At 33.8% G+C, this 24941-nt stretch overlaps 1 protein-coding gene across 10 annotated transcripts; it reads left to right on the forward strand.

Annotated features, from left to right (window-relative positions):
• The first annotated feature begins 1640 nt into the window (after window positions 1–1640).
• Window positions 1641–23110, forward strand: LOC107014548 (ABC transporter C family member 13). Of its 10 annotated transcripts, XR_001456246.2 has the most exons (38): window positions 1641–1760; window positions 2512–2552; window positions 2635–2722; window positions 4340–4495; window positions 4573–4704; window positions 5328–5428; window positions 6389–6455; window positions 6770–7027; window positions 7956–8025; window positions 8673–8733; window positions 8843–8917; window positions 9524–9611; window positions 10703–10821; window positions 11716–11813; window positions 12328–12394; window positions 13775–13892; window positions 13988–14104; window positions 14191–14271; window positions 14351–14599; window positions 15348–15449; window positions 15523–15590; window positions 15820–15951; window positions 16049–16196; window positions 17089–17369; window positions 17614–17770; window positions 18048–18223; window positions 18299–18410; window positions 18529–18582; window positions 19062–19184; window positions 19946–20044; window positions 20223–20315; window positions 20409–20519; window positions 20595–20756; window positions 21494–21681; window positions 21842–22043; window positions 22130–22297; window positions 22511–22569; window positions 22707–23110. XR_001456246.2 is itself a non-coding variant. In XM_015214488.2 (37 exons), exons 1-37 carry the CDS (start codon window positions 1722–1724, stop codon window positions 22785–22787), a joined length of 4482 nt encoding a protein of 1493 aa, XP_015069974.1. In that variant the 5' UTR covers window positions 1641–1721; the 3' UTR covers window positions 22788–23110. The 10 variants fall into 10 exon arrangements, 8 of the variants coding, with proteins under 8 accessions (XP_015069974.1, XP_015069975.1, XP_015069976.1 ...); XR_001456245.2 differs by having other exon boundaries at window positions 22130–22569; XM_015214488.2 differs by lacking the exon at window positions 22511–22569.
• The last annotated feature ends 1831 nt before the right edge of the window (window positions 23111–24941 follow it).

Genomic DNA, 24941 nt, shown 5'->3' on the forward strand with positions numbered 1-24941 from the left:
GAGAATATCTTGCTCCATCATACTTGTACTTGCAATCCTTAGCAATGAAGTAATGTTTCTCCACTGTGAAATTTGTTTCTTTTTTTTTTTTTGAAAAAGAAAGTGAACTTTTTTTCTCCTTGCTTTTTAGGTGACTACATAAAAGTTAATGCTATCTTAAAGTTCGTTCTAACATTATTTGGGACATGCACATTGCCCTTAAAATATCATCAATCTTGTTATGTTTCTTTCCCTTAACACGTGATGTCCACCTCAGGCTCTTGGCTGGTGGAATAGTCACGTTACCAAAAGCGATTTGCACCCTGCCATAGTGGATTTGTTTTTTGACTCCCTCTTCTTCACTTTCTTCATCTTGATCCTCTTTTGGATTTTATATTCTTTTTTTTTCTCTTTTTAGTTTATAAGGTTTTCAGCTGATCACATGACATAGTTTCAACTTATTGAGTACATAACTTGATGTGAAAGACATGAATAAGGATAGAAGATTAATAGGTAGAAGTAACATCGTATTATTTCTTCCTTTTTTTTTTTAGTCTTTTTTCTGAATTGCTAATGCTTTGGATTGTTTTTCTTGACCGTAGAGTCTATTTGAATCGCTCTAAGGTTTGAAGAAAGTTTATCTACACTCTACCCCTTATGGGATCAAATTGATAAAAATAAGTATTTCTCAATTCCTTCTCTTTTTTCCCTAATACCACAAAATCAATTACATTATGTTTTATTATTGATATTGTCATAACCGTGATCCGAATTTTTCCTTAAAAAAAAGAATCAATATGTCAAGTCTTTAATTTAAGTTAGAGACGGTGATGAGGAAATATAGTCTTAATTTTAAGACACTAACTTTTCTCATAAAAGTTTTAGACAAGTCAATTATTAAAGACAAATAGTTGATTGAAATAGTACGTGTTATTCTATATTTTCAAAAAAGGAGATGGAATATAATCAGAATTTTTTAATAATTAATTTTAAAAGGTTATATATATATTTTTTATAAACATGTTGGCTAAATCAAATGTTAAAAATAATAATCAAGTTAAAGAGAATAATGTTTTTCTTCTACCTTCTTAGCGTTAATACTTCATGTATGTGATAATGTCTTTGATTTTTCAACGATAACCATTTCATAGCATTAAAATCATTAAATTATTACTAAACGAAATGACTTAATGGATTCTTAAAACTTACTACATTCGAATTTAAACTTGTCATTATCTAGTTAATTTATTGTAATAATTATTTCATAACTTTATTATCATATGAAAAATAAAAATACGTTAAAATTTAATAACTTCTCTATTATATAGTTCATTAATTAATTTAAATATAACAGAACTAATTATATATTAATTTAACTTTACAGAAAAAGGAAACATAAAGTAACTGTTTAAATCAAGCTTTGGATCTATTTACGTTATAAAAGGATTTATATTTTTGGCTCCTCAGCTTTAAGTCGCCCATAACTATAAAGCTTAAAGCAATAGCCAATTAAAGAAAAAAATAAAAATAAAAGTAAAAGTAGAAAGGAGGGATTCAGAGGGCATGTGGAAAAGCAACAAGCAAAGTTGCGGATCCATAAAACCCGACCCATTTGTTTGATCCGAACCGCATGTTTGCCAACTTTTTCTAATTTTTTATATATAAATCAATCAGTCCTCCATGCACTACTCTTTCATTTTTTCGCTTTCCAAATTCCACCGTTTAATTACTCTACCCTTTCGATGGAGTTGATGAACCGCATTTGCCCTGACTCTCCATACGTATGTTTTCAGTAATTACTTTCTCCTAATTTCACTAAATTTTTACTATACACACTTAATTTTGTTTTCAAGAATTCGATTCTTCCTACTTTTCTGGAATTTAAATATGAACTGATTTTTGTTAGTTGTTTTCTTTAATATCTGTAATTCTTTTGGCAAGTATTCAAGATTATGATCACTGTGTACAAAGTGGGATGTCACTTTTTTTTTACTTGGTACTAAAAGAAGAATCTTGTTTACATTCTTGATTTCTTTGACATCTTCTTTGGACAATTTGCCTTAATTACTTGGTCTTAAAACAAGAATCTTGTTACATTCTTGAATTCTTGAACAGTTTGCCTTGCCTGCAGTAGGTTATTCTTTTTCTTTAAGCCATGGGTTGTCCACTGATTCTTTTTTTTTTTTTTACACAGAGTAATTAATTATGTGAAACGTTTTCTTGGTTTTATTTGGGATTTTCTTTGTAAATTTTCAAGATTCTGTGTGGTACTGAGATGATTTCTTCTTGGTGTAACTTTAGTTCTCAAAGTTTGGATATTCTTGGTTTTTTAAATTTTATTGTTAAGTGTTTAAAGCAAGAAACTACATGTACATTCTGTCTGAGACTGAGAGAGTGGGTGAACACGTGGATCATGAATATCACTTAATTAAATCTTTTTCACTTTCTATATATGGTAGAACTTTGTATATTGCGTTTGTGCTAGTGTTCTCATAATTCTTACGACTTCTGTTTTGATTTCTGGATGGTTAGGTTTGGAACAGCGACGGTGTTTCAGAGTGTTTCAGCAACTTATATCCTTCGATTTGTGTATTTTTATATGCTAATAAAGTTACACCAATTGCTGTTACTGTTTATTACCTTAACCATATTTACAGTATTAGGTTTTGGAGCCAATATCTTGACTATTGTTCTTGTTGCTGCTATAGGAGCGGGTAAAAGGAGTTCCAAAGATGGAAATAGGGTATGTTCATTGCAAGAGAAGCGCATTGCATTACTATAGTTTGTAATTTAGAATTTTAATGATTGAATGCTTTATGGAGGGTTTAAAAGTGAGGCAATGGATTATCGGTCTGTAAAAGTTAGGACTCTATCAATAAGTATACCCCTTCCATTTAGGGAAGTAAATTTCATTTGCAATGATTCATATTGGGAAGTAAAACACTTAATTAGATTTGCATCTTAATGCGTTTTTCGTATCTGATTGGAAAATTATGTTAGCCTTTATCTCTATTTCTTGGAGAAGGGAGGGTGAGAATATATTTTCTGCACAGTTTTTTGGGTTGGATAATCATCAATCTGAGTTTGTTGATCAAATTCCTAACTGTTGAAGAAACTAGTTGTACTATAGGTTACATATATTGTGGAACTGTGTTTGTGATAGTAAACATAATCCAATTTTGCTGTCTGAGGTTCAGTTGGTTTTTCTCATTAAAGGTGAATGGTTGTGAAGACTTGCATTAAAAGGAGGATATTTTGGGGAGAAAAGTGATTAGACTATAGTATGGAAGAGATTGGACAGGAGGCGTATTCAGATGTTGATAAGTTATCAAAATTCATTAGGTTCAAATTAGTAATGTCCATCATTGCTCTCCTTTTCCTAGATGAGTATCAGTTTCTGGAGATTCAATGAAGAACTTTTATGTAGGTTAGCCTAGACACCAAAATTATAAAACTAAAGGAATTTTGTGTAGTTTAATGAATATTTTATTATAAGAAGGTTTTTGGTGCTATCTTCTGGCTGTGTAGCAAGCATGGCATAGTCAGGAACATGCAAGCATAGATTGTTGCAGTAAGATACTGACCAAAAACTCCAGACATTTTTTGTCTCTCATTTCAAGACAGAGGCGGCACTATATTGTTATTGAGCTATAGCTTCAGATTTAAATATTTACCTCACATAATTGTTTTACCTATTAGATAACATCAACTATTTCTTCCCCTGATGTAGTTAACAGGAAATGAGGAAGTTTATCAGGTTTTGGTGTTTTGTGCAAGGAAAGTATAACATTGTTATTTCTCTGTTCACTGCTGTCATTGTGGCTTGACAATTGTAGTTCTTACAAGTTTCTTAAATCGCATAGGATTTTGGCACATAAGAAGGTTAGAGATGAAAATGCATCTTGGGAAGTGTTCATGTCATTTATCTTTTGATTGTATGCAAGGAAACAAACGAGGGGCTTTGATAGGGTTCAAGACCCTGTGTAGAAGTCTGAGGTTTCACTTTATATTTATGTTTGAGTGAAGAATATTGGGTATCTAGCTATTTGGTTAGATTACTTAGAGCCAATTTGTTTTACATAATATTGTACTTTGAATGCTCTTTTTTGGTGCTATATGGAGTTTAATTAACTAATAGATGACAAAATAGTATTTTTCTTATTTATTTATGATTAATCTTTTCAATTCTAGGTTTGAATTGGCTTATTTCATGGTTCTCATTCTCCTAACTTTCTAACTGCTCTTTTTGACTTGTAATTGAGCCAATTATTTTTATCGAACTCTTCACCCAATGTAGTTGGATTAATATTTTCCTTCATGAGGTGTTTCCATGGGCTAATGGTCTACAGGGATGAAACAGATATCCGTTCTGGCAAACGTTTTCTTGCATCTGATTCCTGCTTTGGGTGCAAGCATGGCACTCTGTGACATGGTTGTGCTAATCAAAAAGATGTTAGACAGTTCTCATGTGCAGTATCATGAATGGCTCTTCAGGTTTTCACAATTGTCAGTTTGGGTGAGCTTTGCACTTCTCTACCACATTATGAATTTGTTTGCAACAACTTCCATTTCTCATCAGGCATACTTTTACAGGCTACCATTCTGCTGGTCTTGAAGTCTGGGTACTGCTATGTTGTTTGCTGCAACCCCATCATGTGTGTTTGGTGGATGTTGAAATTTCTTCTTTTAGTACCTCATTTACAAAGAGATTTTACTTCTCTTCAGGTACAACTTATAATTCTCAGGATTTTTTGTCTGGTTTTCTCTGCACCGAGTTTCTTAAAATAGTGGACATGTTGGATCTGTGAAATTTACTTTCTCGAAAGCTCAGTTTTATGTATTAGTAAATTCATTGATCAGTTTAAAAAATGTACCTACAAGTAAAAATGCTGAATGTTGTTGCACTTCAGAATCAGATTTTAATTTTTTTGTTACTTTCAACTCAAATTCTCGTATTTGTTGGGTATTGGTACTTTATTGTGCATTGATATTGATTCTTCTAAAAATGTTTTTTCTAGGCTTGACTGGTGGTATATTTAACAAGTATGCAGCAGATTACGGGTTACCACCGACTCTAGTGTCAAAGTATATTATTAGATTCTTTACATTAATCTGAAGATAAAGGTGGTATTATTATCTTATGAATCTTTTTGGTCCTCATGGATATACACATTAAGGTCTCTGAACCAACATCTTATGTGAGAGAAAATGTCTGTTCGGGAGGAGGCTTTATTGGTCTTGAACAATTGTTCATGTTTGATTCTTGATACTTATCTTGCAACATTTATCCCCTAAATTCTGCAGATAACTGAGTGTTGGAAGAGTCTAATATGATTTTGCTGTTGCAGGCTCTTTTATGTCTTAAACAAGGCTTCACTGCTTTAGTGGATATAAGTTTTGGAGTTTTGATTATTATAACCAGAAGTACAACAAGGCCTCAGAGTAGTAGGTATTTCCTCTTCTTGTTTTTGGCATAATGTAATTGTAATGATTCAAAGATACAGCTATGGTTATGTCATCTCTGCTTCTAGCCTCCTTGTGTAGTGAATAATCACATTGAACATCTACTTAAAGATTAGAGGTTACCTGAGAGATGAGAGGCCGGAAAGAAAAAAGTTAGTCATCCTAGTAAGGAGTAGTGGCTGATAATTTTGAAAAATTAGAACTTTGTGCCGTTGATGATTATGGATAACATATGCACTATTAGCATTAAGCAGTGAATGCAAAATAAAAATAAAAATGAAAGGTATCTTTTCTTGAGATGAAAACAAATAAATGCAATGGATTTAGCATAACACCTCTCTCAAAGCAAGTTTATTTCAAGTGTATTAAACATACTGGAGAATGAATGACAAAATGTAATGAAACTTAGCTATGGTCCACAGATATTTTTATGGAATTACCTGTTATTTGTAATCCAAAATGGGATCATAAAATATTCTAATCCTCTATCACCTTGCTAAGTTAATATGAAATTACATCCAGATTTTGCTTATTCAACCAGCTATTGGATATGTATAACAGTTTAAATGTTGATAATCATCTAATCCCTTGAATGCATGTTACTTTGACTGTATGAGCTTTTCAAATTTTAATATGTACACAATAATTGTCTTGCATAAAAGTTCTCCTTTATATATACCTGCATTGTGTTGGGTGATATAATCCATGCAGGTGTATAGAAGTTTCTTCCATTTCAGCAACCTGGAGTCATCATATATTTATTTTTAATCATGTATTTTCGACATGACAATATGATCTGGCAATAATTTGTCAGATTTTGTAATTTCATATATATTGATCAAACACTGCTTTGTCACTTAAAGTTCATTTATCCAGTAGGTAATACATTTGTGTGTCTTTTTTTCTTATTCAATAATCACTTCATGGTTAATTGCAAAATAAACAGTTGCATGGAAGAGGAATTACTTCTGCCCAGAAAAATGGACACTGGTCAAGGTAGCTCCAGAGGAGTGGTATGTATATCTTTTCCATTGATTAAGATTTTTCATCCTATTTAATATTTATTGAATTTCATCATGGTATTGTTGTATAGGAAAACACTGACACGAGTTTTATCACTTTGGAGATGTCAGAAAACACTAGTTCTCTGTTTTTTTTTTTAAAAAAAATGTCATAAACTCTGTACGTTCTCTGTTAAATGGTGTGGAATGCATCTTCCTTTCTACTTTGTACACAAGCGAGTATTGGTTGCCTATAACATTTTTAGTTTCTATCTTCTTTCTTCTGTTTATTCTTATCTTGGGACAATGGTTTCATTGGATATTAGTCAAAGGGTGTTGTATGCAACTGCTGGAATCTGATAGCATTCAAATCTGTCAAACCCGTAATGGAATGCGGAGTAAAAAGGCAGCTTGACTATGAAGATTTACTTGAGCTACCCACTGATATGGATCCTTCATCCTGCCACACTTTGCTGTCAACATGCTGGAAAGCTCAACAAAGAAATGAATATTCTCATCCTTCATTAATCAAAACAATATGTCGTGCATTTGGATGGCAATATTTCCGTTTAGGTCTTCTAAAGGTAATATATTATGACCACTCTATGTTAGTTTCGGAAAGTTAGAAGAACCAATGTGTCAATGTCACCTAGCTGATGCTTCTCTGATAAATTCATTGATAAGAAGTTGTGACTATACGACTCGATGCATATACATTGGTTTGATGCTGTATAATCTCAACGTAATGCTTCCTGTGTATGTTGTTGTTCTCTGTGTGAACTTGCCAAATTTTCTCTTTCGGTTTTAGGGCTGACCAGCTAACTCCCAAATTATGCATTTATTACACCAGAAACTTGATTTAGAGAGATATATATTAGAGAGACTATCATTCTCAATTATAGTTCTGTAGGGATAGTGAAAATTGCAGGACACTACATTGTGACCAAAATTTTGTGCTAAGTGTGTGACCCCACAAGTAAATTAGAAGATCCAATGATTCATTTTCAGTTCCCAATTTCGAAACCCCTAATTCCGCTTGTCCAAAAATAAATACAGCCCAACAGTTCCCATCCCCAAATTCCTGTTAGAAACACTCAAAATCTCACTGTGCTAGTTTTGTTCTCTTAACATAATTCAAACAACTCTAGATAACCAAATCAAAACCTTTACCATGACCTATGACTAGACAATGAGAGTTAGTTGAATAGGACAAGCGAACTGCCTACTGATTCCATAAAGGTTTATTACAGAGAGCTTTTGCATAATGCAAGCTGGTAACTGATGAAAGTATTTTCTGCTTTTTGGTGACTAACTTTTGATATTGCATACCACAAGTTTTTGGTGTTTGCTTACGTGGCATCAATGTTTCTTTTAAATATAGGGACTAGTTAGATCTCAAGACCTATGAATTTCATAATGCATTCTTTATTAAAATGAAGTACTGAATTTGTTAATACCTTTTTTGATCTTGTCAATATATTCAAAAAGTTGTAACATTTCTCGATTTCGTAGGTTCTTAATGACTGTCTCAGTTTTGCGGGTCCAGTGCTTCTCAATAAGTTGATTCGCTTTCTACAGCAAGGTTTGCATATACCGATATTTCATTGTTTTCCAGTATCCCTCAGATTTTGAATTTAATGAACTTAATTCATATTTTTCACTGGAAAAATGATTATTTCTCTCTTGTTTTTGGAGTCTTTGATATTCCAAGACAGTTGCTTTTCCTTGCGTTAGAGCTGACATAACAATTAATGCTCTGCTAGAGTTGATTATAACCTTGTTTTACACAAATGCGATCAGAAGTTTCTGAATGATTTCTCGACAAACAACATAATGCCTTCATAGAATTAATTCTAACCTGATCTTAGTACATGTGCTGTTGAAATTTTCAGAATCATCAATCTGGTCCCCATTCAGTTGCTGCAAGTCCTCTTTTGGCTTTTTACTGCAGATGTTTAGTCTCCATCAATCATTAGAGTGTAGCTTTTTAGTTGAAGCTACATGCTTTCTTTTCCTTTACAAGGATTGTAGTATCTTCTGATCTAACAGTGTTATTAACAATGTTTGGCTTTAATTTTGTCTGACATCGAACTCAATTTAACATTGAATCAATTGACTATTCATTTGATAAGTGTGCCAGATGTCTTGATGACTGCTCATTGGTTCTTCTCAAACATTCTCAAGGTCGAACGACACTTTGTGACTGGTGTTCGTACTCTTTATTAACAGGTTCAAGAGACTATGACGGCTATATTGTTGCACTGTCCTTGGGCCTTTCTTCTGTCTTGAAGTAACTTTTACTCTTCGTTCCTGGAATTCACTTTGATTTCAAGTTATGATATGTTTCGTCTTATTTCAAGTTCTTCGTAAGCTACATGTTGTTCTTGGTGACTTTGTAGCAGAACTCTAGTTGCTGACAGAATTCTGATGCCCATTGTTGTCTTGCGCGCACACAAAAAAAGAAGAGAAAATAGGTGTAGACTAGCCTGTCACAATCTACATATCTAACTGTATTATGAGCATTTGGGATTTCAAGTTGTATCTCATGGTAACTAGTTTGTCACAATCTAACTGTCTAACTGCTTAAGGTGTTAGGAAGGACGTGTTCATATATTTTTCTGTGAAATCTTAGAAGAGATGTCACTTCCATGTATAATAAGCATGTGAGCACGTTGGGTCTTGGATGGGTGTAGACTTTTACTTTAAAATTTGCTCTTATCAACATTTTCTTAGAGTGGTTTATTTCATCCTATCTCTGTATCACCAACCCTTGTTAGAATTTGCTTTAGTTTTTCCCTTTTGAATTTGAGTTTTGGAATATTCTGTATTGGAAATGGGAAGTGGATTTTAATTGGAGTTCTATACATCTCATGTTTCTCTCCTAGGAATGTATTCTTATTGTGACAAGCTTACTACCTGATCTTGTTATCTATATTCCAAATACTTCTCATACTAGCTAGCATGCAAAATGTCTTTCTCGAATTTGTCTGACCTTTTCAGTTATATAACTTATATTGTAAGTTACTATTAAGCTCTGATTATGACACTAAGTATCAGAAGTTCTTTGTGTAATGCTGCAGATCGTTCCTTGATACACAATATACTTTTCATCTTTCAAAGCTCAAGCTCAAGCTAAGATCCAGTATCATGAGTCTTATTTATGGAAAGGTGAATCTTCTTTATCAGCAATAAGCTATTACGAGTTTCATCTTTATCATCTTGAAGAATCTGTTCTATAGCCACATTACAGCTGTCCATATTGCATCTTTGTATCATACTATTTATCTTCTTATTTGGATATGTTCATTTTCTGATTTATATAATGAGTAATTTTATATATAGACCATTTACATGGTAAAGTGGTTTTTCAATAGCTTCTTTGAATTTGGACAGTGTCTGGTGTTTCTTTCTTGTCAAATGAGGAAGACATTTTTTGTCATTGTTTTCTAGTGAAATTATCCTAATTTTTTTAGCTTTCAGATACTAGGTCTTAGCTTTTTAAGGTCTGAAGAATTAGAGATTCCTATTCCAACTGAAAAAATGTTATTGTTTTCTTATGTTCTCAACTGAATGATTTTTGTCTTTCAAAAGCCTAAACTGGAAATTTTTACAATAACAACTATGCTTCAGTCCCAAACAAGTTCGTGTCAGTGATATGAATCCTCATTTACTATGTTACTCTTATAAACTCGTCTCCGATATTATACAAATAAAAAAGAAAAGTACTCGAAGTTCTTTATGTATTCTTCTTTCAGATTATTTACATTTGTGTATTTCTCAAACTCGGAATGTGTCCTAAATGAAATATTGACATTCATTTTGTGTTAGGTTAAAGCAAGTACATTAGGAGTTTTGAGTTTTTCAGATAGTAGATTATGATCGACAATGATTTGAATGACGTTCTTATACTAATTGTTGGTGTCTAGAGTACTAGTGAGAAAAACAATACATTGGATATTTGTTCCATGTTAAGGGTGTCCTACTGGTCTTCAAAACTGAAGACTAGGTAGGAGGGCCAAGCCCCATTTGCAAAACCCAGGTAATCCACGTGGAGAGTACCTTTTTATTTATTTTGAGTATAATGGCCATAGGATTAGTGATATATCTACCTTTGTTTTTCTATAGGTGTGTCCATGTGTTGTATACCACTTTTCAAAACCTAAAGTGGCTACTGCTAACTTTTCAAACTTCAGATCTAAGTGAAAGATTTCTATCTACAAGATATTTTGTGACTAACAATGCCATTTTTTCCTTTCAAGTGTCTTTCTGTTAGTTTGGCCGAGAGATCAAAATTTTCTGAAGGAGAAATTCAGACATTCATGTCTGTGGATGCGGATCGAATTGTGAACCTGTGTAATAGTTTTCATGATATGTGGAGGTTAGTATTTTCTATCCCGAGAAGATCAGTAACAATGTAATTGGTTGGTCCATCACCCCCACCCCACCGGCCCACCCCCAACCCCAAAATAAGATATTCAAATGTAGATGACTAGAACTTCCTTTTGTTTTCTAATTTTTTTTATGGCCGGTTTTCGGAAGATCTAAGTATAGGCTTGATCCATGCAGTAGTGGATGCTTTTCTTTTTTGTAAGTTATGATATTTTATACATGGTATAACAGCGCTAAATAGTGCATTCAAAATTACAAAGTGTGCAAAGCCCTGATCATATATAACGTGGAATCTAAATGCAACTAAAATTTGGTATGATGGGTTGTGCTGATAAATCTTTGACTTCGAGACTTTGTGTTACCATTGTTTCTTACACTCGAGTCTCGATGCATATTCATGACTGTATATTCATGTATTTTGTTTGATGATGCCACCGTTTATTTCAAAATCTGACCCTCAATCTTAGCTTTTCTGGGGATAAATAGTGATGAATTGTTGCTAAAAAGATTGGTACTGCTCTGCAAAATGTTGAACAAACTGTAATGTGTTAGATCAGGGTATAGAGAAAGCATCTGTTCGTATGCATTTTTTCTTTTGTTCTTGCTCTTCTTGTTGCTTTTGTTGTTAAGTGCATCTAATAAGAAAAAATAGAGGACTTTTTCAAGATCTACCTTAAACTCACTACTCCTCCTCGTGAAAAAGTGTGCTTATTTGAAATGTGATGAAACATATTTGAAGTCTTTCTTTCCAGATAACATCTAGCATTCTGCCTTTCTGAAATGATCAGAGCTCTAATAAATAAAGAATGAAGTTTCCCAGCTTGGATTTTGTCCATTTTTCCTTTTCTTGGTTTCTGGATGTATTAATCATAAAATGCATCAGTTTGCCATTGCAGATTGGAATAGCTCTCTATCTCCTGTATACACAAGTCAAATTCGCATTTCTTTCTGGAATAGCTATAACAATATTGCTAATACCAGGTACTACATGACTCTGATATAGATTTGAACATGCTGCAAAATTAATTGACAATTTAATGCGATGTGTTTGCCTAAATACGAAGTGCTCATATTACAAGAGACAACTATATGTTTAAGTTGGTCTGATGGAAATATGGTGTTGCTATGATACTAAGGATATGGACAGCTTGCTTATTTGGAGATTTTGTTAGTGATAAATATTGATTAGTTGTCACTAGAAACGTTGTTGATATGATTGTGTTGTGCTTAAAAATTTTGTCCAGTAAAACTGTCAGTATTTTCCATAACCATGGTAATTTGCAGATCAGTTTTCCTTGATGAGAGAGGTTGATGAAGGTTTAGTCCCTGGTTTCAGGAGCAGTTTATTTTTTTCGACTAATATAACATATCAGCATCTGTAATAAAATCAGTAGTCTTTGTTGTTTAAAACCTTGTGCTAGGTCGTTCTTGATATGCCAAGGTCTTACCGCTTAGTCAATTCTAGAGAAGGCTTGACAATTGTTATTTTATGCAGTTAATAAGTGGATTGCAAATGTAATTGCAAAAGCTACAAAGAGCATGATGGAGCAAAAGGATGAAAGGTATATGCCAGCAACTCTTTAGAGCCTCGCTGAAGTTCATATGGGACTAATATTTTGGTTGCAGTTCTCTTTTTCTTATTGTTTTATCTTCTTTTCTCTAATATCCATTCCTGAAATGTATATTCATTCATTAGTTAAACATTTCTTATCATAAAAGAAGTATGTTCATTCATTATTTAAACATTTCTTATTGGAAAAAAGTATGTTCATTCATTATTTAAACATTTCTTATCAAGGAAAAAAGATGCATGTTCATTCTATTTCTTTACGTAAGCCATTTGAAAAAGAAAGTGTCTATTGGTCCGCATGTTTGATAATTACAATTTTACAAATTTCTTTTCTAGACCTGGCAGAGAGTTTGTAGTTTGTGACTCCCTGAATATGATCATATCTCTTACATTCCTTTGCAGTTTTTGTCTGGTGACCAAAGTTGCTATAGATTGTTTACTAGAATTAAGTAGAGTCAAATCAGTGTTGCATTTTGCTGATACTAAGAAATAGTTCACATCTTATCGGTGATGTTATTTTACGTTGTCGTGAAATTATTATGTTGCCTTTTTTCTGAAGTGTTTGTTAGCTGACAGAAAGCAAATTTTATGTGTGGTAAAGGGAGACCTATAAATGAGAGCAGATAGGTTTAATATGCAACCAGACATTCAAGGCGTTTACTTCGGTTGGATGTTAGATCAGATAGCAACTAAAGATACCAGATGGTTGGTAGTAAGGAAGTGTTGTATGACATAAGTGAACAAGTTGAAACAGTTCTTTTCCTTCACAGAGGAGAGATGATTTGTATTGTGATCTTGTCACATCATTATATATGGCTGGCTTAAGAAGAATTGAAATAGAGCCCAGGGATAATTTTGAAGATCGAATATTGTTCCACCTGCTTAGATTCATGCTGAAGTTATGATCAGGCCTGAATGCTGGACCATTTAAAAGATCTGTACACACTTAATCAACAACAGTTTCTGGAAGTATTATCTTGTAAGGAAGAATTAGCTTACTCAAAATCAGATAGTTTAAAGAGACGTTCTTTTAAGCTGCTGACTTTCCATACTTAGGTCGATTCTGTCATCATGTTACTAAGGACGTTGGACGTTCTTACATTATCCATCTAGTTCCTTCACAAATAGGAAAGTGCTGGTTGGATTCTTTTCAGAGTCAAGCTGATGGTTCTACTTGTTGAAGAGAAGTATTTAAAAGATGGTTGTTTGTGTATACTTCTTAGGGTGGGAAGGAGTAGAATATCTTGGATGCATATCATGTGCGGGTTTTTTCATTAAAAATTACAAAAGAAGGGATGAGTTATGTCTTTTGAGTTTTTGTAATTAACATTCTCTATATTTGTTATGATATATTGTCCATTCCTCTTTGCAGGATAAGAATGACAGCTGAGATTTTAACACATATACGTACTTTGAAAATGTATGGTTGGGAGCTACTTTTTGGAAGTTGGCTGATGAACACGAGATCGGAAGAAGTAAAATACCTTTCGGTGAGACAATATTCTTCTTCTTTCTAGTACATTTTGTTTGATAATAGCATGAGCCATATGACTTAAATCTTGAATGTAAGACTTTTTCATGTTAGACTAGGAAATACTTGGATTCATGGTGTGTTTTCTTCTGGGCAACAACACCTACACTTTTCTCGTTGTTCACATTTGGACTATATACTTTGATGGGCCATCAACTTGATGCAGCAACGGTACAATGACAGATTCTAAACTACTTGCTTACTTCAGTTCTTCTTTTTAATCATATACATTCCTAATTGTTTGGTTAATATTGCAGGTTTTTACTTGTGTCGCACTGTTTAACAACTTGATTTCTCCATTAAATTCATTTCCGTGGGTCATCAATGGGTTAATTGATGTAAGTTTTGGAAATTCTTTTCTTTGAGAAATTATCCTCCTTTATTCTATAATATCTTTCACTTTTTTTTGTTTTGCAGGCTGCAATATCTTCCAGGAGGTTATGCAAGTATTTATCTTGTTTTGAGCAGGAGACAAACATGGAACAACCAACCAATAGTTCGGTTTTCTCATGCTCTAATAAGCAGGACGAATTGCAAGATGCGGCTGTTGTCATCCATGATGCATCTTGGACATGGTCGAGCAGTGACGAGAAGGAAATAGATTTGATTGTGGATCCTGTTAATCTTCTTATTCCGAAAGGTTTACTGGTTGCAGTAGTTGGAGAGGTGGAACTCGACTTGATACTGTTATAAATTATTTATTTTATAGCCGTAAGCTTATAAATGTAAGAAAATATGGAGCAGCATGCCTTATTTGACATGAATCTTGAGCATCTTAAGTCTTTGTTCTATGTTTTCACTTTAAGGTTCCCTTTTTACCATTCACAAACTTTTTGGTTATCCGGTGTCATTTCATAAGTTGATGCAGAAAAAAATCAAACTAGACAAATTTTGAATCAAGATATATTTGATATTTGTACACTTTTGTCTTAAAAATGGATAATATGTTTAGAATTGTAATTGCAAAGCATCTGCTTTCTTATTGGTGCAAAAGTGTGTTATACCTGAGCTAGTCAGGAGTACTGCATATGTATGACTTTCTATTTGTGCCTCTCTTTTCACCATGTCCTGTTAGAGAAGTTGGAGATATGATTATAATTGCAGGAAAAAAATCTGGATCTATATCTATGTGATCTTTCTATACTGTTGCTACATGCAGTCTAGCACAGACACTTCCTTTATTTTAATTCGCCTTAGTTCAGAGTTTGGTGTTTATAACTGTAGGGAAGAAACTATGGTTGGTGCAATACTGTTTTACAATAAGAAACTATACCTCCCTTTTCAAGCATATGAAATGGCTGTAACATGTGCTGCACTAATTTGCTTGATTGATGTTATCCAAAGCTTCTACTCTGCAAGGTTACTCCCCGAAAAACTATTGTTTCTCTTATTATTATGAATAACTTCCTTGCAGGTTGGTTCAGGGAAATCATCCTTGTTGAATTTGATTTTGGGGGAAACAAGGCTAATCAATGGATCTGTGTACCGCGATGGTTCTATAGCATATGTTCCGCAGGTGCAAACAAACTGCTGTTAAGATTTGATGTGTTATGTAGCACTCATGATCACACAGTTTGCCTGTTTTCCAGGTTGCTTGGAATCTCTCAGGAACTGTACGTGATAACATTTTGTTCGGGAAAGAATATGATCCAAGGAGGTCTCTTTCCTTACATTTTGACAAGACAATAAGAATTTGTTTGGATAATTTCAGTTGCATTGAGTTGTTAGTTCTCAGTTTTTCATTTTCAAAGTCTCCATTCTTCTGGTTAAACTCAATGTTCTTGGAGATGATATTTTGTATGCCTTGTACCCTTGAAATGCAACATCTGAAGGTTTATTGAGGAGTCACTATTTAACTCAAGCTTCTTGGATTTTGATGGGAACAGATACTCAGAAGTTTTACGAGCTTGTTCCTTGGACTTTGATATTTCCAGAATGATGGGAGGTGATATGGCCTTTGTTGGAGAAAAAGGATTTAACTTATCTGGTGGACAGAGAGCTCGTCTTGCACTTGCCAGGTGACGTGATTCTCTCTCTACAAATTGCCAAGGTAATTGTCTAGTGACTGAGTACTGAATTGTATGATCTTCTGACAAGTTTTTCTGTATCTGATAGAGCTGTTTATCATGATGCGGAAATATACCTTCTTGATGATATTCTCAGTGCAGTTGATGCACATGTTGGTAGTTCAATTCTACAGAATGCAATTCTTGGTCCTCCAATGAATCAGCAGACACGAATCCTTTGCACACATAACATTCAGGTTTCCATTGATCGACTTCCCTTTTCTGCTCGATCTAATAGGAGCTTTTTGAGATTTCTATACATCTCTTTGAACTCATTTAGAATTTGTTTATTCTCTAACAAGAAATGCTGAAATGCCAGTTCACATCAAAGATTACGAGGGAAATAATTAGAAAAAATATTCATAGGAACTTCTATTAAGTAATGCGTGAAGGCAGTTTTGATATGATCAGTACAGAGATAGCCATTGGTTTTTCACAGCTCATTGTATTTGCAAGTACGAACCACCTTTCTTTAAGAAAAATGTAGTTGACATTAATCATTCAGATGGATAATGCACGTGAATGTATCATTGTCATGCAATGAGTTTTGTGTTGTTCTATCTCTAGTGCACATAGTTTTTTCCTATATTCAGATGATACTGATCAGAGTTACAGAACAATTGTTTCTTACTTCGCAATTGTAGTCAAGTATGTATAGTAATTGTTAGATCGTGTATTAAATGAAAATGGCTCATTTTAACAAGGATCTCAACTTAAGTGTAAGATCTGATTAAAATTTACTTCAATTGATCCCTGTGCATTTCTGGAAAATCTGTATATGCAAGTTAATTTGTCTTTTCTTTCTAATGACATGAAGTTCAACTATCAGTGTGTATGTCACAAGGTGTGTGATGTTGATTCACGCACCAAATTATGTTGATGAAGCAATTTACTATTTGTTATATTGGATTTTTTTTCAGAATGAACGCGAAAATGCACTTATATTCACGAAAGATGCAGTAATATTAGGCACAGCTCATATCTTTGTTAATAAATTGACTAGATGTTGCCAATACCGAGGAACATTCATTTAAGATATCTAAAGTAGTGTTTGTCTTATATGTACTAATATAGTCTTTTACTTTACAGGCAATATCTGCTGCAGACTTGGTGATTGTGATGGATAAAGGACATGTGCAGTGGGTAGGAAATCCAATTGATTTTACTTTTCCCTCTGATGTAGCATTCTCAACAATCGATGAAGTTAGCAGTTGTTCTGAAGTTCAACAGCAGGATAAAAGATCAAATATTTCAAGTGAGATCCAGCAGAGAACTTCAGAGGCTGATTTTATATGTACTCCTGATGAAAATCAAGGGACTGATGAATCAGAGGCTCGGAAAGAAGGAAAAGTTGAAGTCATTGTATACAAGTGAGTTGTCGTTTTCTTTTAACATGAGATAATTCTACAACACCAAATACACTTCAATGTCTAGCTAGTTGTAGTTGTACCCGTGTCGGATCCTTCAAAAATGCACTACTTTTGGAGTAATCCTACACAGACCTGGAGGTTTCTTTGAAGAGTCTGGGCAGCATATGTTTTATTAGACTTTTTGTGGAAAGATCCTGCCTGTGATGAATTCAGTGTGATGATTTTGTCTTTTTATGTCTTGCAGGAGCTATGCTGTTTTTGCTGGTTGGTTCATCACAGTTTTAACATGCCTCTCTGCGGTTTTGATGCAAGCTTCTCGTAATGGAAATGACATGTGGCTCTCATATTGGGTTGATACAAGTGGAAGAAACCAGAAACCATATTCAACAACTTTTTACCTGGTAACTAGCCAACTACTTAAATTGTATACATCCTCACCAAGTCATTTTCTTTCCCCAGCTTTATTATCCTTTACTGGAAAGTTCAATTTATTATCCTTTACTGGAAAGTTCAATTATTGTTGCAAGACTTCCCTGAAAATGGAAGAATATTGAAGAGCTCTGTCTTTGCGTGATATATCGTTTTCTTCTATGCATCTCCTCTTATCAACAGAAGAGAAGATCTCATTTCAGATTCCAAGGCATGGTGATTTCTTAGAAAATTCTATTGATGTCGCAGGCTATACTCTCTCTCTTCTGTCTGGCAAATTCCTTGCTAACTTTAGTGAGGGCATTTGCATTTGCATTTGGTGGGCTGCGTGCCGCTGTTAAGGTGCATGATAGATTATTAGAGAAGCTTATGAGTGCACCTATTAGCTTCTTTGATTTGCACCCAACTGGAAGAATTATAAACAGGTATATCTGATCCACTAAGAAATTTATTGCTCTTTCTTTTCACATTATGTAATATATACTGACTGGAGTATGCAGACTGTCCTCAGATCTCTACACTATTGACGATTCTCTTCCCTTTATTCTCAACATTCTGCTGGCTAATTTTGTTGGCCTCTTGGGAATTGCAGTTGTACTGTCATACGTGCAGGTTAGCTAGTTCCTTGTTGTAGAACTTTCCAGGGTTCCTTTTTCTAGGTTATCTAGTACAGCAGCCCACTTTTTGCTTGATAGAATTTCTGCTTCTAATAGGTTATGCATGTATGCAGGTCATGTTTTTGTTTCTGTTAATGCCTTTCTGGTACATCTACAGAAAACTACAGGTAAATTGCAAAATTTCTATACATCTCACTGATTATCAGAGATACACCCACATAGTGCACATGCAGCGTAGCACATAATATCTGGAAAATTTTGATATATTTATTCATTTTAGCTTAGTGAAACTTGGGGTATCTAGGGATTGTTTTTGTAAGATATAAAGCTTGTCGAATTTGGGGTACTTATAGATAAAAAAATTTCAGTAACCTATTCATGCTGCTTAAAATATGAACATTATAAAACAACCAAAGTTTCTCTTTGCAACTCCTTCTGTTTCTCTTTTCATGTTACAGAACAATCTGAGAAGTCATGCTCTTGATCCACATTGCTAGAATATCAATTAAGGTTTTAATTAAATGAGCTTTTTCTTGAAGTCCTTATAAAATATTTTGATGCGGAATGCAAAACTTGGCCACTGGAATAGGTAGTTTCGCTTTCTATACTTTGATTTGACAGAAATAACTGAATATAAGATCTTCAGCTGTACTACAGGTCAACATCACGTGAGTTACGTAGATTAGACAGTGTATCTCGATCACCTATATATGCATCTTTTACAGAGACTCTGGATGGATCATCAACAATAAGAGGCTTTAAGAGCGAGGTAATTATATTCTGTTGTTTAAATTAGACTTCCCTCGCATAGGAGCATCTCTGTCTTTTCTTTCCAGAGGATATAAATTTTTATTCCTGCTTAACGAGAGCTTGTTCTTGTTCTTATCCATATGTGCCCTCTTGAAAGAACTTTTGACTGCTTCACCTTGTGCGATTAATTACATCTTTGATCCAAAGGAGGAACTACTTAAAGAAGTTTCTGCTCACTAAAATCTCCCTACCAAATTCTAGTCCAAAAATTATGCTTTTCTGCTCTTATCAAGGATTTCTGACAGTTTTAACATGATACAATGACAAAAATTTTGATAAATCCTATCTTGATAGGAGAGTGAGAACACGCGTTATCTTTCTTTTGAAAAAATGCATCTATTTGACAGAACATGATCACAAGTAAATTTTCTTTCTTATGTTAGTTTTTTCGTTTATCCTGTCCTTTCATAATGCATATTCATAAATATTTCAGGGGTTGAACACCCCTATATTGAGGAACGTAAGGTTGCAGTGAACTGAAAATGCAGTAGTTTAGGAATTTCCCTTGTACATCACACGATGAGGGAATCAAGTTTTTCCCTACATTCTGCCCTCTATAAACAGCATCATAAAGAGCTCTTCTGGCCTCCTCTTATTGTGATCCTATGTGTGGAAATTATCATTCTGAATGCTCTGTATTCCAACTTCTCCAAGGGGAATTCATTGTCCAACCACCTGTTTCTCCATTCTGAACTTCAAACAAGCTCTATTGTTGGGCAGGATCTTTTTCTAGTCAAATTTAATAAGCATCTGATGACATATCAGAGGACTTCGTATTCAGAAGTAATAGCAAGTTTGTGGCTCTCCCTGCGCCTTCAGGTATGTCTTACACTCTCAGTATCACTTTAGGAGAACTACTTTTCTTTAAGTTTGACAATTGTGATGTTGACCTTGTGGGTACGCATTTCTCATTTGTGTACGTAATAACATATACTCAAAAATTGATGTTATCATGATACTAAACGCTATCGTTGATACTGAAAATTTATTTTTTCAGTTGCTTGCAGCATTTATCGTCTCATTTATTGCGGTGATGGCAGTTATCGGTTCTCATGAATACCTTCCCATCAATTTAGGTACTCCAGGGTTGGTAAGTTCTTAAGTGATTCTTTTGCTCTTGACCCTTTACTGCAAAGCAATCATAATCTTCTCTGAAGTTGATTTACCGGTTCTATATGAACAGGTTGGTTTGGCTCTTTCATATGCGGCTCCAATTGTATCTTTACTTGGAAGCTTCTTAACAAGTTTCACAGAAACAGAGAAAGAGATGGTTTCTGTTGAGAGGATACTACAGGTGACTAAATTGAGATACATTTATAAAAGTTTTATCACACAAATTGAGATCTCCTTCTTACTCCACATTCTATAGTATATGGATGTTCCTCATGAAGAAGATGTTGGAGGTCATCCATTACATCCACAATGGCCACATCAAGGATTGATCAATTTTGTCAATGTGACTCTTAAGTACAAGCCACAACTCCCTCCTGCCTTGTGTGGTGTTTCTTTCACCATTGCTGGGGGAACACAGGTCTGTTTGTCTTACTTGGATTTCTACCGTACTTGAGAATTTGAATTATGACACATGCAAAATCACACGTCTATAAGATGGCATAAAACTATCCTAAGAGATGATGGTTGGAATTAATTAAGTGTAACTTCTTTGTGTTACAAAAAGACGATTGTTACTTGTATATCAAGTTATCAGGCTAATTGTATGATTCCTTGTATTCATTGTAATTAAAATGAAAGTAGTTTCACTGGAACTTTAGACAGGAACTTTTATGATGATAAAGCTAATTCACTAACTCTGTTTGGTGTTCCCATTATCCGGATTCTCATGTCAATAATGGTTAGTGATACTTATATTAGTTTTAAAAAACGTAATAGTTAACAGAAGTGTTGTTTTAATTTGCTTTATCCAACCCTTAAATGTTGTGATGAATATTCAAAGAAACTTTAACTTTTGCAATTTGTAAAGTTTATTATACTGCTGTTTGGATTTCTTGGAGAGTTTTCTAGCACTAGGGCAATGCCATGAATGCCATCTTTGAAGATATCAAGATGATCAAATGTGTCAAAAGCTATATGTCAAGCATGGGTAGGGGGGATGAGATTCAAGTGATGTGATATTTTGTGTTGCTTTCTTTAAGTGTTACCCAAACCCCAATTGCGGGATTACACTGGGTATGTTGTTGTTTCTTCAAATGTTAGCTCCTCCAGACTCCAGTGACATTGACATTAAAGGTTGCCCTGTTACCTTATCAGGTTGGTATAATTGGAAGAACAGGTGCAGGAAAATCAAGTATTTTGAATGCCCTATTTCGGCTCTACCCAACATGCGGAGGATCTATCATGGTTGATGGGGTAAACATTGCTGGTGTTTCTGTCAGATATCTTCGTTCGAGCTTTGCTGTTGTTCCGCAGGCTCCTTTCTTGTTTGAAGGATCAATAAGGTAATTGACATAGAGAGACATTTGTTGTGACTTCTTCAGTCATAATGTCTTGGAACATTCCCTTCCTTTTAACCTTGTGTAACATCAGTACTGGCCAAAGCATATGATTATATTAATGATGATTGGTTGGCAATATGGCTTCCCTTACATGTCTGCATAGTAAACATCTCAGGAAAAATTTAGATCCATTGCAAGAGAACATGGATTTTGAGATCTGGAATGTCCTAGAAAAATGCCACATCAAGGTGGAGGTAGAAGCAGCAGGTGGACTGGATGTTCAACTGAAAGGGTCTGGAACAGCATTTTCTGTTGGTCAAAAGCAGCTACTCTGCCTAGCACGTGCTCTCCTCAAGTACTGCAAGGTTGTATAATGAGTAAATCGAGTTACTACGGATGTGTGTACAAGGAATGGAGTAGAGCATACTGACAGGTTTACACTTTTCTGCAGGTGCTTTGCTTGGATGAATGCACGGCAAATGTGGACACTGAAACAACTTCAAAACTACAGAAAACTCTAGCCACCGAATGCCAGGGAACAACGGTTATCACAATTGCCCATCGCATTTCAACAGTTATGAGCATGGACAATATCCTGATTTTGGATCGAGGGTTCCTGGTAAACGTACTTTCTTGACAAGCTTCCCTTCGTTTAAACTGTCTAGACATAAGAATCGAATCATAAGAATATACCAAAAGTAGCTGGTTGCTTTGACATTTTTTAAGTCTCTTCGGGTTAATTATTTACTATTATACTTATCTGGAAAGTAGGGGTCAGACATTATTCCTTAAAACAAAGATTGTTGTTTTAATGTTTGGAACTTGGTTTAAGGCCTACTGATATGAACAACCAAACAAGTCTTGGCACTCAATCTAGTGATCATCCTACTGGTGAACATTCTACACTATTCTTCGATTATTAGATTGATGCATGTTATATAAGAGGAACGAAGCAGAAAAAAAAAGATCATCCAAATTGTGATTGTTCTAGTTCCTCATTTTACTTTTTTTTTTTTTTTGCTTTACAGGTTGAACAGGGTAATCCGCGGATTCTTCTAGAAGATCAGTCATCCATATTTTTCAGCTTTGCCAAAGCTTCAAGAATGTGATGCAAATCTTCTTGAGTTCTCTAAAAAGTAGTTTTGGCAACTGGAAGGAGCTGTATAGTAGATAGAGCTATTCAGAAGCACTCAAATCTTGTTTTACTTGTAAGTCTAGTAGTTGCTACTTGCTAACTTATTAAAGTCCTGAACTGATTTTCAAGTGTGAAGTTGTTGGTGTACGTTAAATCCAGCATCTTAACTCGAAATGCAGCCTGAGTTAATTTAATAGAAATTATAACTTTTTCCTACGAAGTAACTAAACTATTTTTTTGTTACTATAAAGTCATTGTATATAATCTCTTTAAAAATAACTTTGGCAGGAAATCAAATCAATCTCACCAGTGCCACTATGAAGTTTATTTTTTTCACATTTGGTAAAAGTTCATTTAAACTACACAGTTGCTTCATATGTTCCCATATCTATATAGCCTCATTACAGTGAGTTTTCCTTGTATTGTAACTTACCAAAACTGTGGCCTACGACACTCGGTTTTGAAGACCCGTGAACAGAACCAAAATACTTAATAAATAGCTATATCAAAATAAGAATTATCTTTATATGATTTTAAACGAAAATCATAAAGAATGTAGATTCAGAAATGAATTCACCATAAGAATTTAAAGAAAAAAAGGATATTTTGACCCCTCCATTTTATTTGGTTGACTATGCTTTTACTGTTAAAATAAAGTTATTTTTACTCGTACCGTTATTAATTTTGTTGTTTGTGTCCTTCAATTGGATGGAAATTCCAAATCTACTAAAATTATTCAATTTTCCTTAAATTATCCAATTTTAACTCAATCTGATTCACTTAATTATATAATTCATTTTTAAGTTGTCAACGCATTTCTCTTAATACTAATATTTGATACTCTTTATGTCTCCTTTTTTTTAAAATTAACAATGTAACGAACCACTACTAATTAACAAACACTAAAAATTATTAAACTTTATATTTTGGTAGCCTCTGTTTGTCACTCACTGTTTAGAGAAGGGTAAAGCATAAAGCAAAAGGCAAAATGGTTGCTCGTGCAATTTTCGGTGAATATGACTAGACGATTGATTTTACACCAGCCCATAAAGTTAGCTAAATATTAAAAATTCAAAACTAAAAAAAATATAGTAAAAATTAGCAACAAGAAATAAAACAATATATAGTCTATTGCTGGTGAAAATGGCCCCATCCCATCCCATTTTTATCAATAATTTCTATCGCTAAATAGCTTCCAGCTAATTGAATTTTCATATACGTAGACGCATAAATTTATTTTTGAAAGAGGAAACAAAATGACACATCTTACTCAAGGGTGGTGTGTTGGATTTTGCCATTTTGCCTACCTCTACAATCTTACATGTGTGTCTTCATCAATTGAAGTAATAGAGCCAAATAACACATGGCCACTACCTATCATAACCTAATTTTTCTCATTTGCACAAACAAAACATAATGTAAATGGCTTAATTTTATTAACCAAGTAGTAATTAATATGTACTAAGAGTGTGATTAATCAAGTCAATCAATAAATTAATAGTATAGCAAAGTTGCTTTGCTTAAAAAGCAATATAAAGTTAGATAGAGACTTCCACAATTGCATAGACAAAATGAGGAGACAAAGCATTTGCATCCATTTGTTTGGCTTTTTGGATATCCAATTATGACCCATCATCTTTTTCTTTTTTATTCTTTTCAACCTCAAAAATTATATAGTTTTGTTTCTTTTTTACTTTTACTTTTTATGTTTTCACTACAATATTCATGAATCATGGATCCAATTTTTCATTTTTTTAGCTCATGTGTATATATTATTTAGGAATCAGTTTGAGAGTTTTCTTTTGAAAATACTCATTTTTTATCGATCTTAACGAGGTAAGGCTAAGGTCTTTGTACATTCTATCATGGCCAGATTTTACTTGTGAGAATTCGCGGAATTTATTACTTTTTATGTTTTTTTTTAGATTTCAATATTGCGTTTTTCGAGAGATAATTTGGCTAATTCTTAAAACTATATTAGATTAGATTTACTTGATATTTTAGAAATAAAAATTTAGATCATCAAATTTTTCATGTCAATATAATGAAAAATATATCTTAAAATGTTAATCAAAATTTATATCAACTTCTCTACTATAAATCTTCTTTGCACAAGCTTTTGACTTTA

The sequence above is a fragment of the Solanum pennellii genome, chromosome 3 (assembly GCF_001406875.1).
Source record: "Solanum pennellii chromosome 3, SPENNV200".
NCBI classification, from domain to species: domain Eukaryota; kingdom Viridiplantae; phylum Streptophyta; class Magnoliopsida; order Solanales; family Solanaceae; genus Solanum; species Solanum pennellii.

Bases quoted from the DNA above. Each gene is read 5' to 3' on its own strand.
- LOC107014548 (XM_015214488.2), top strand. From the start codon at position 1,722: ATGGAGTTGATGAACCGCATTTGCCCTGACTCTCCATAC. The intron at 15,591-15,819 runs GTCTCTTTCCTT...TGATGGGAACAG, and splicing joins AAAGAATATGATCCAAGGAG to ATACTCAGAAGTTTTACGAG. The intron at 22,298-22,706 runs GTAAACGTACTT...TTTGCTTTACAG, and splicing joins TTTTGGATCGAGGGTTCCTG to GTTGAACAGGGTAATCCGCG.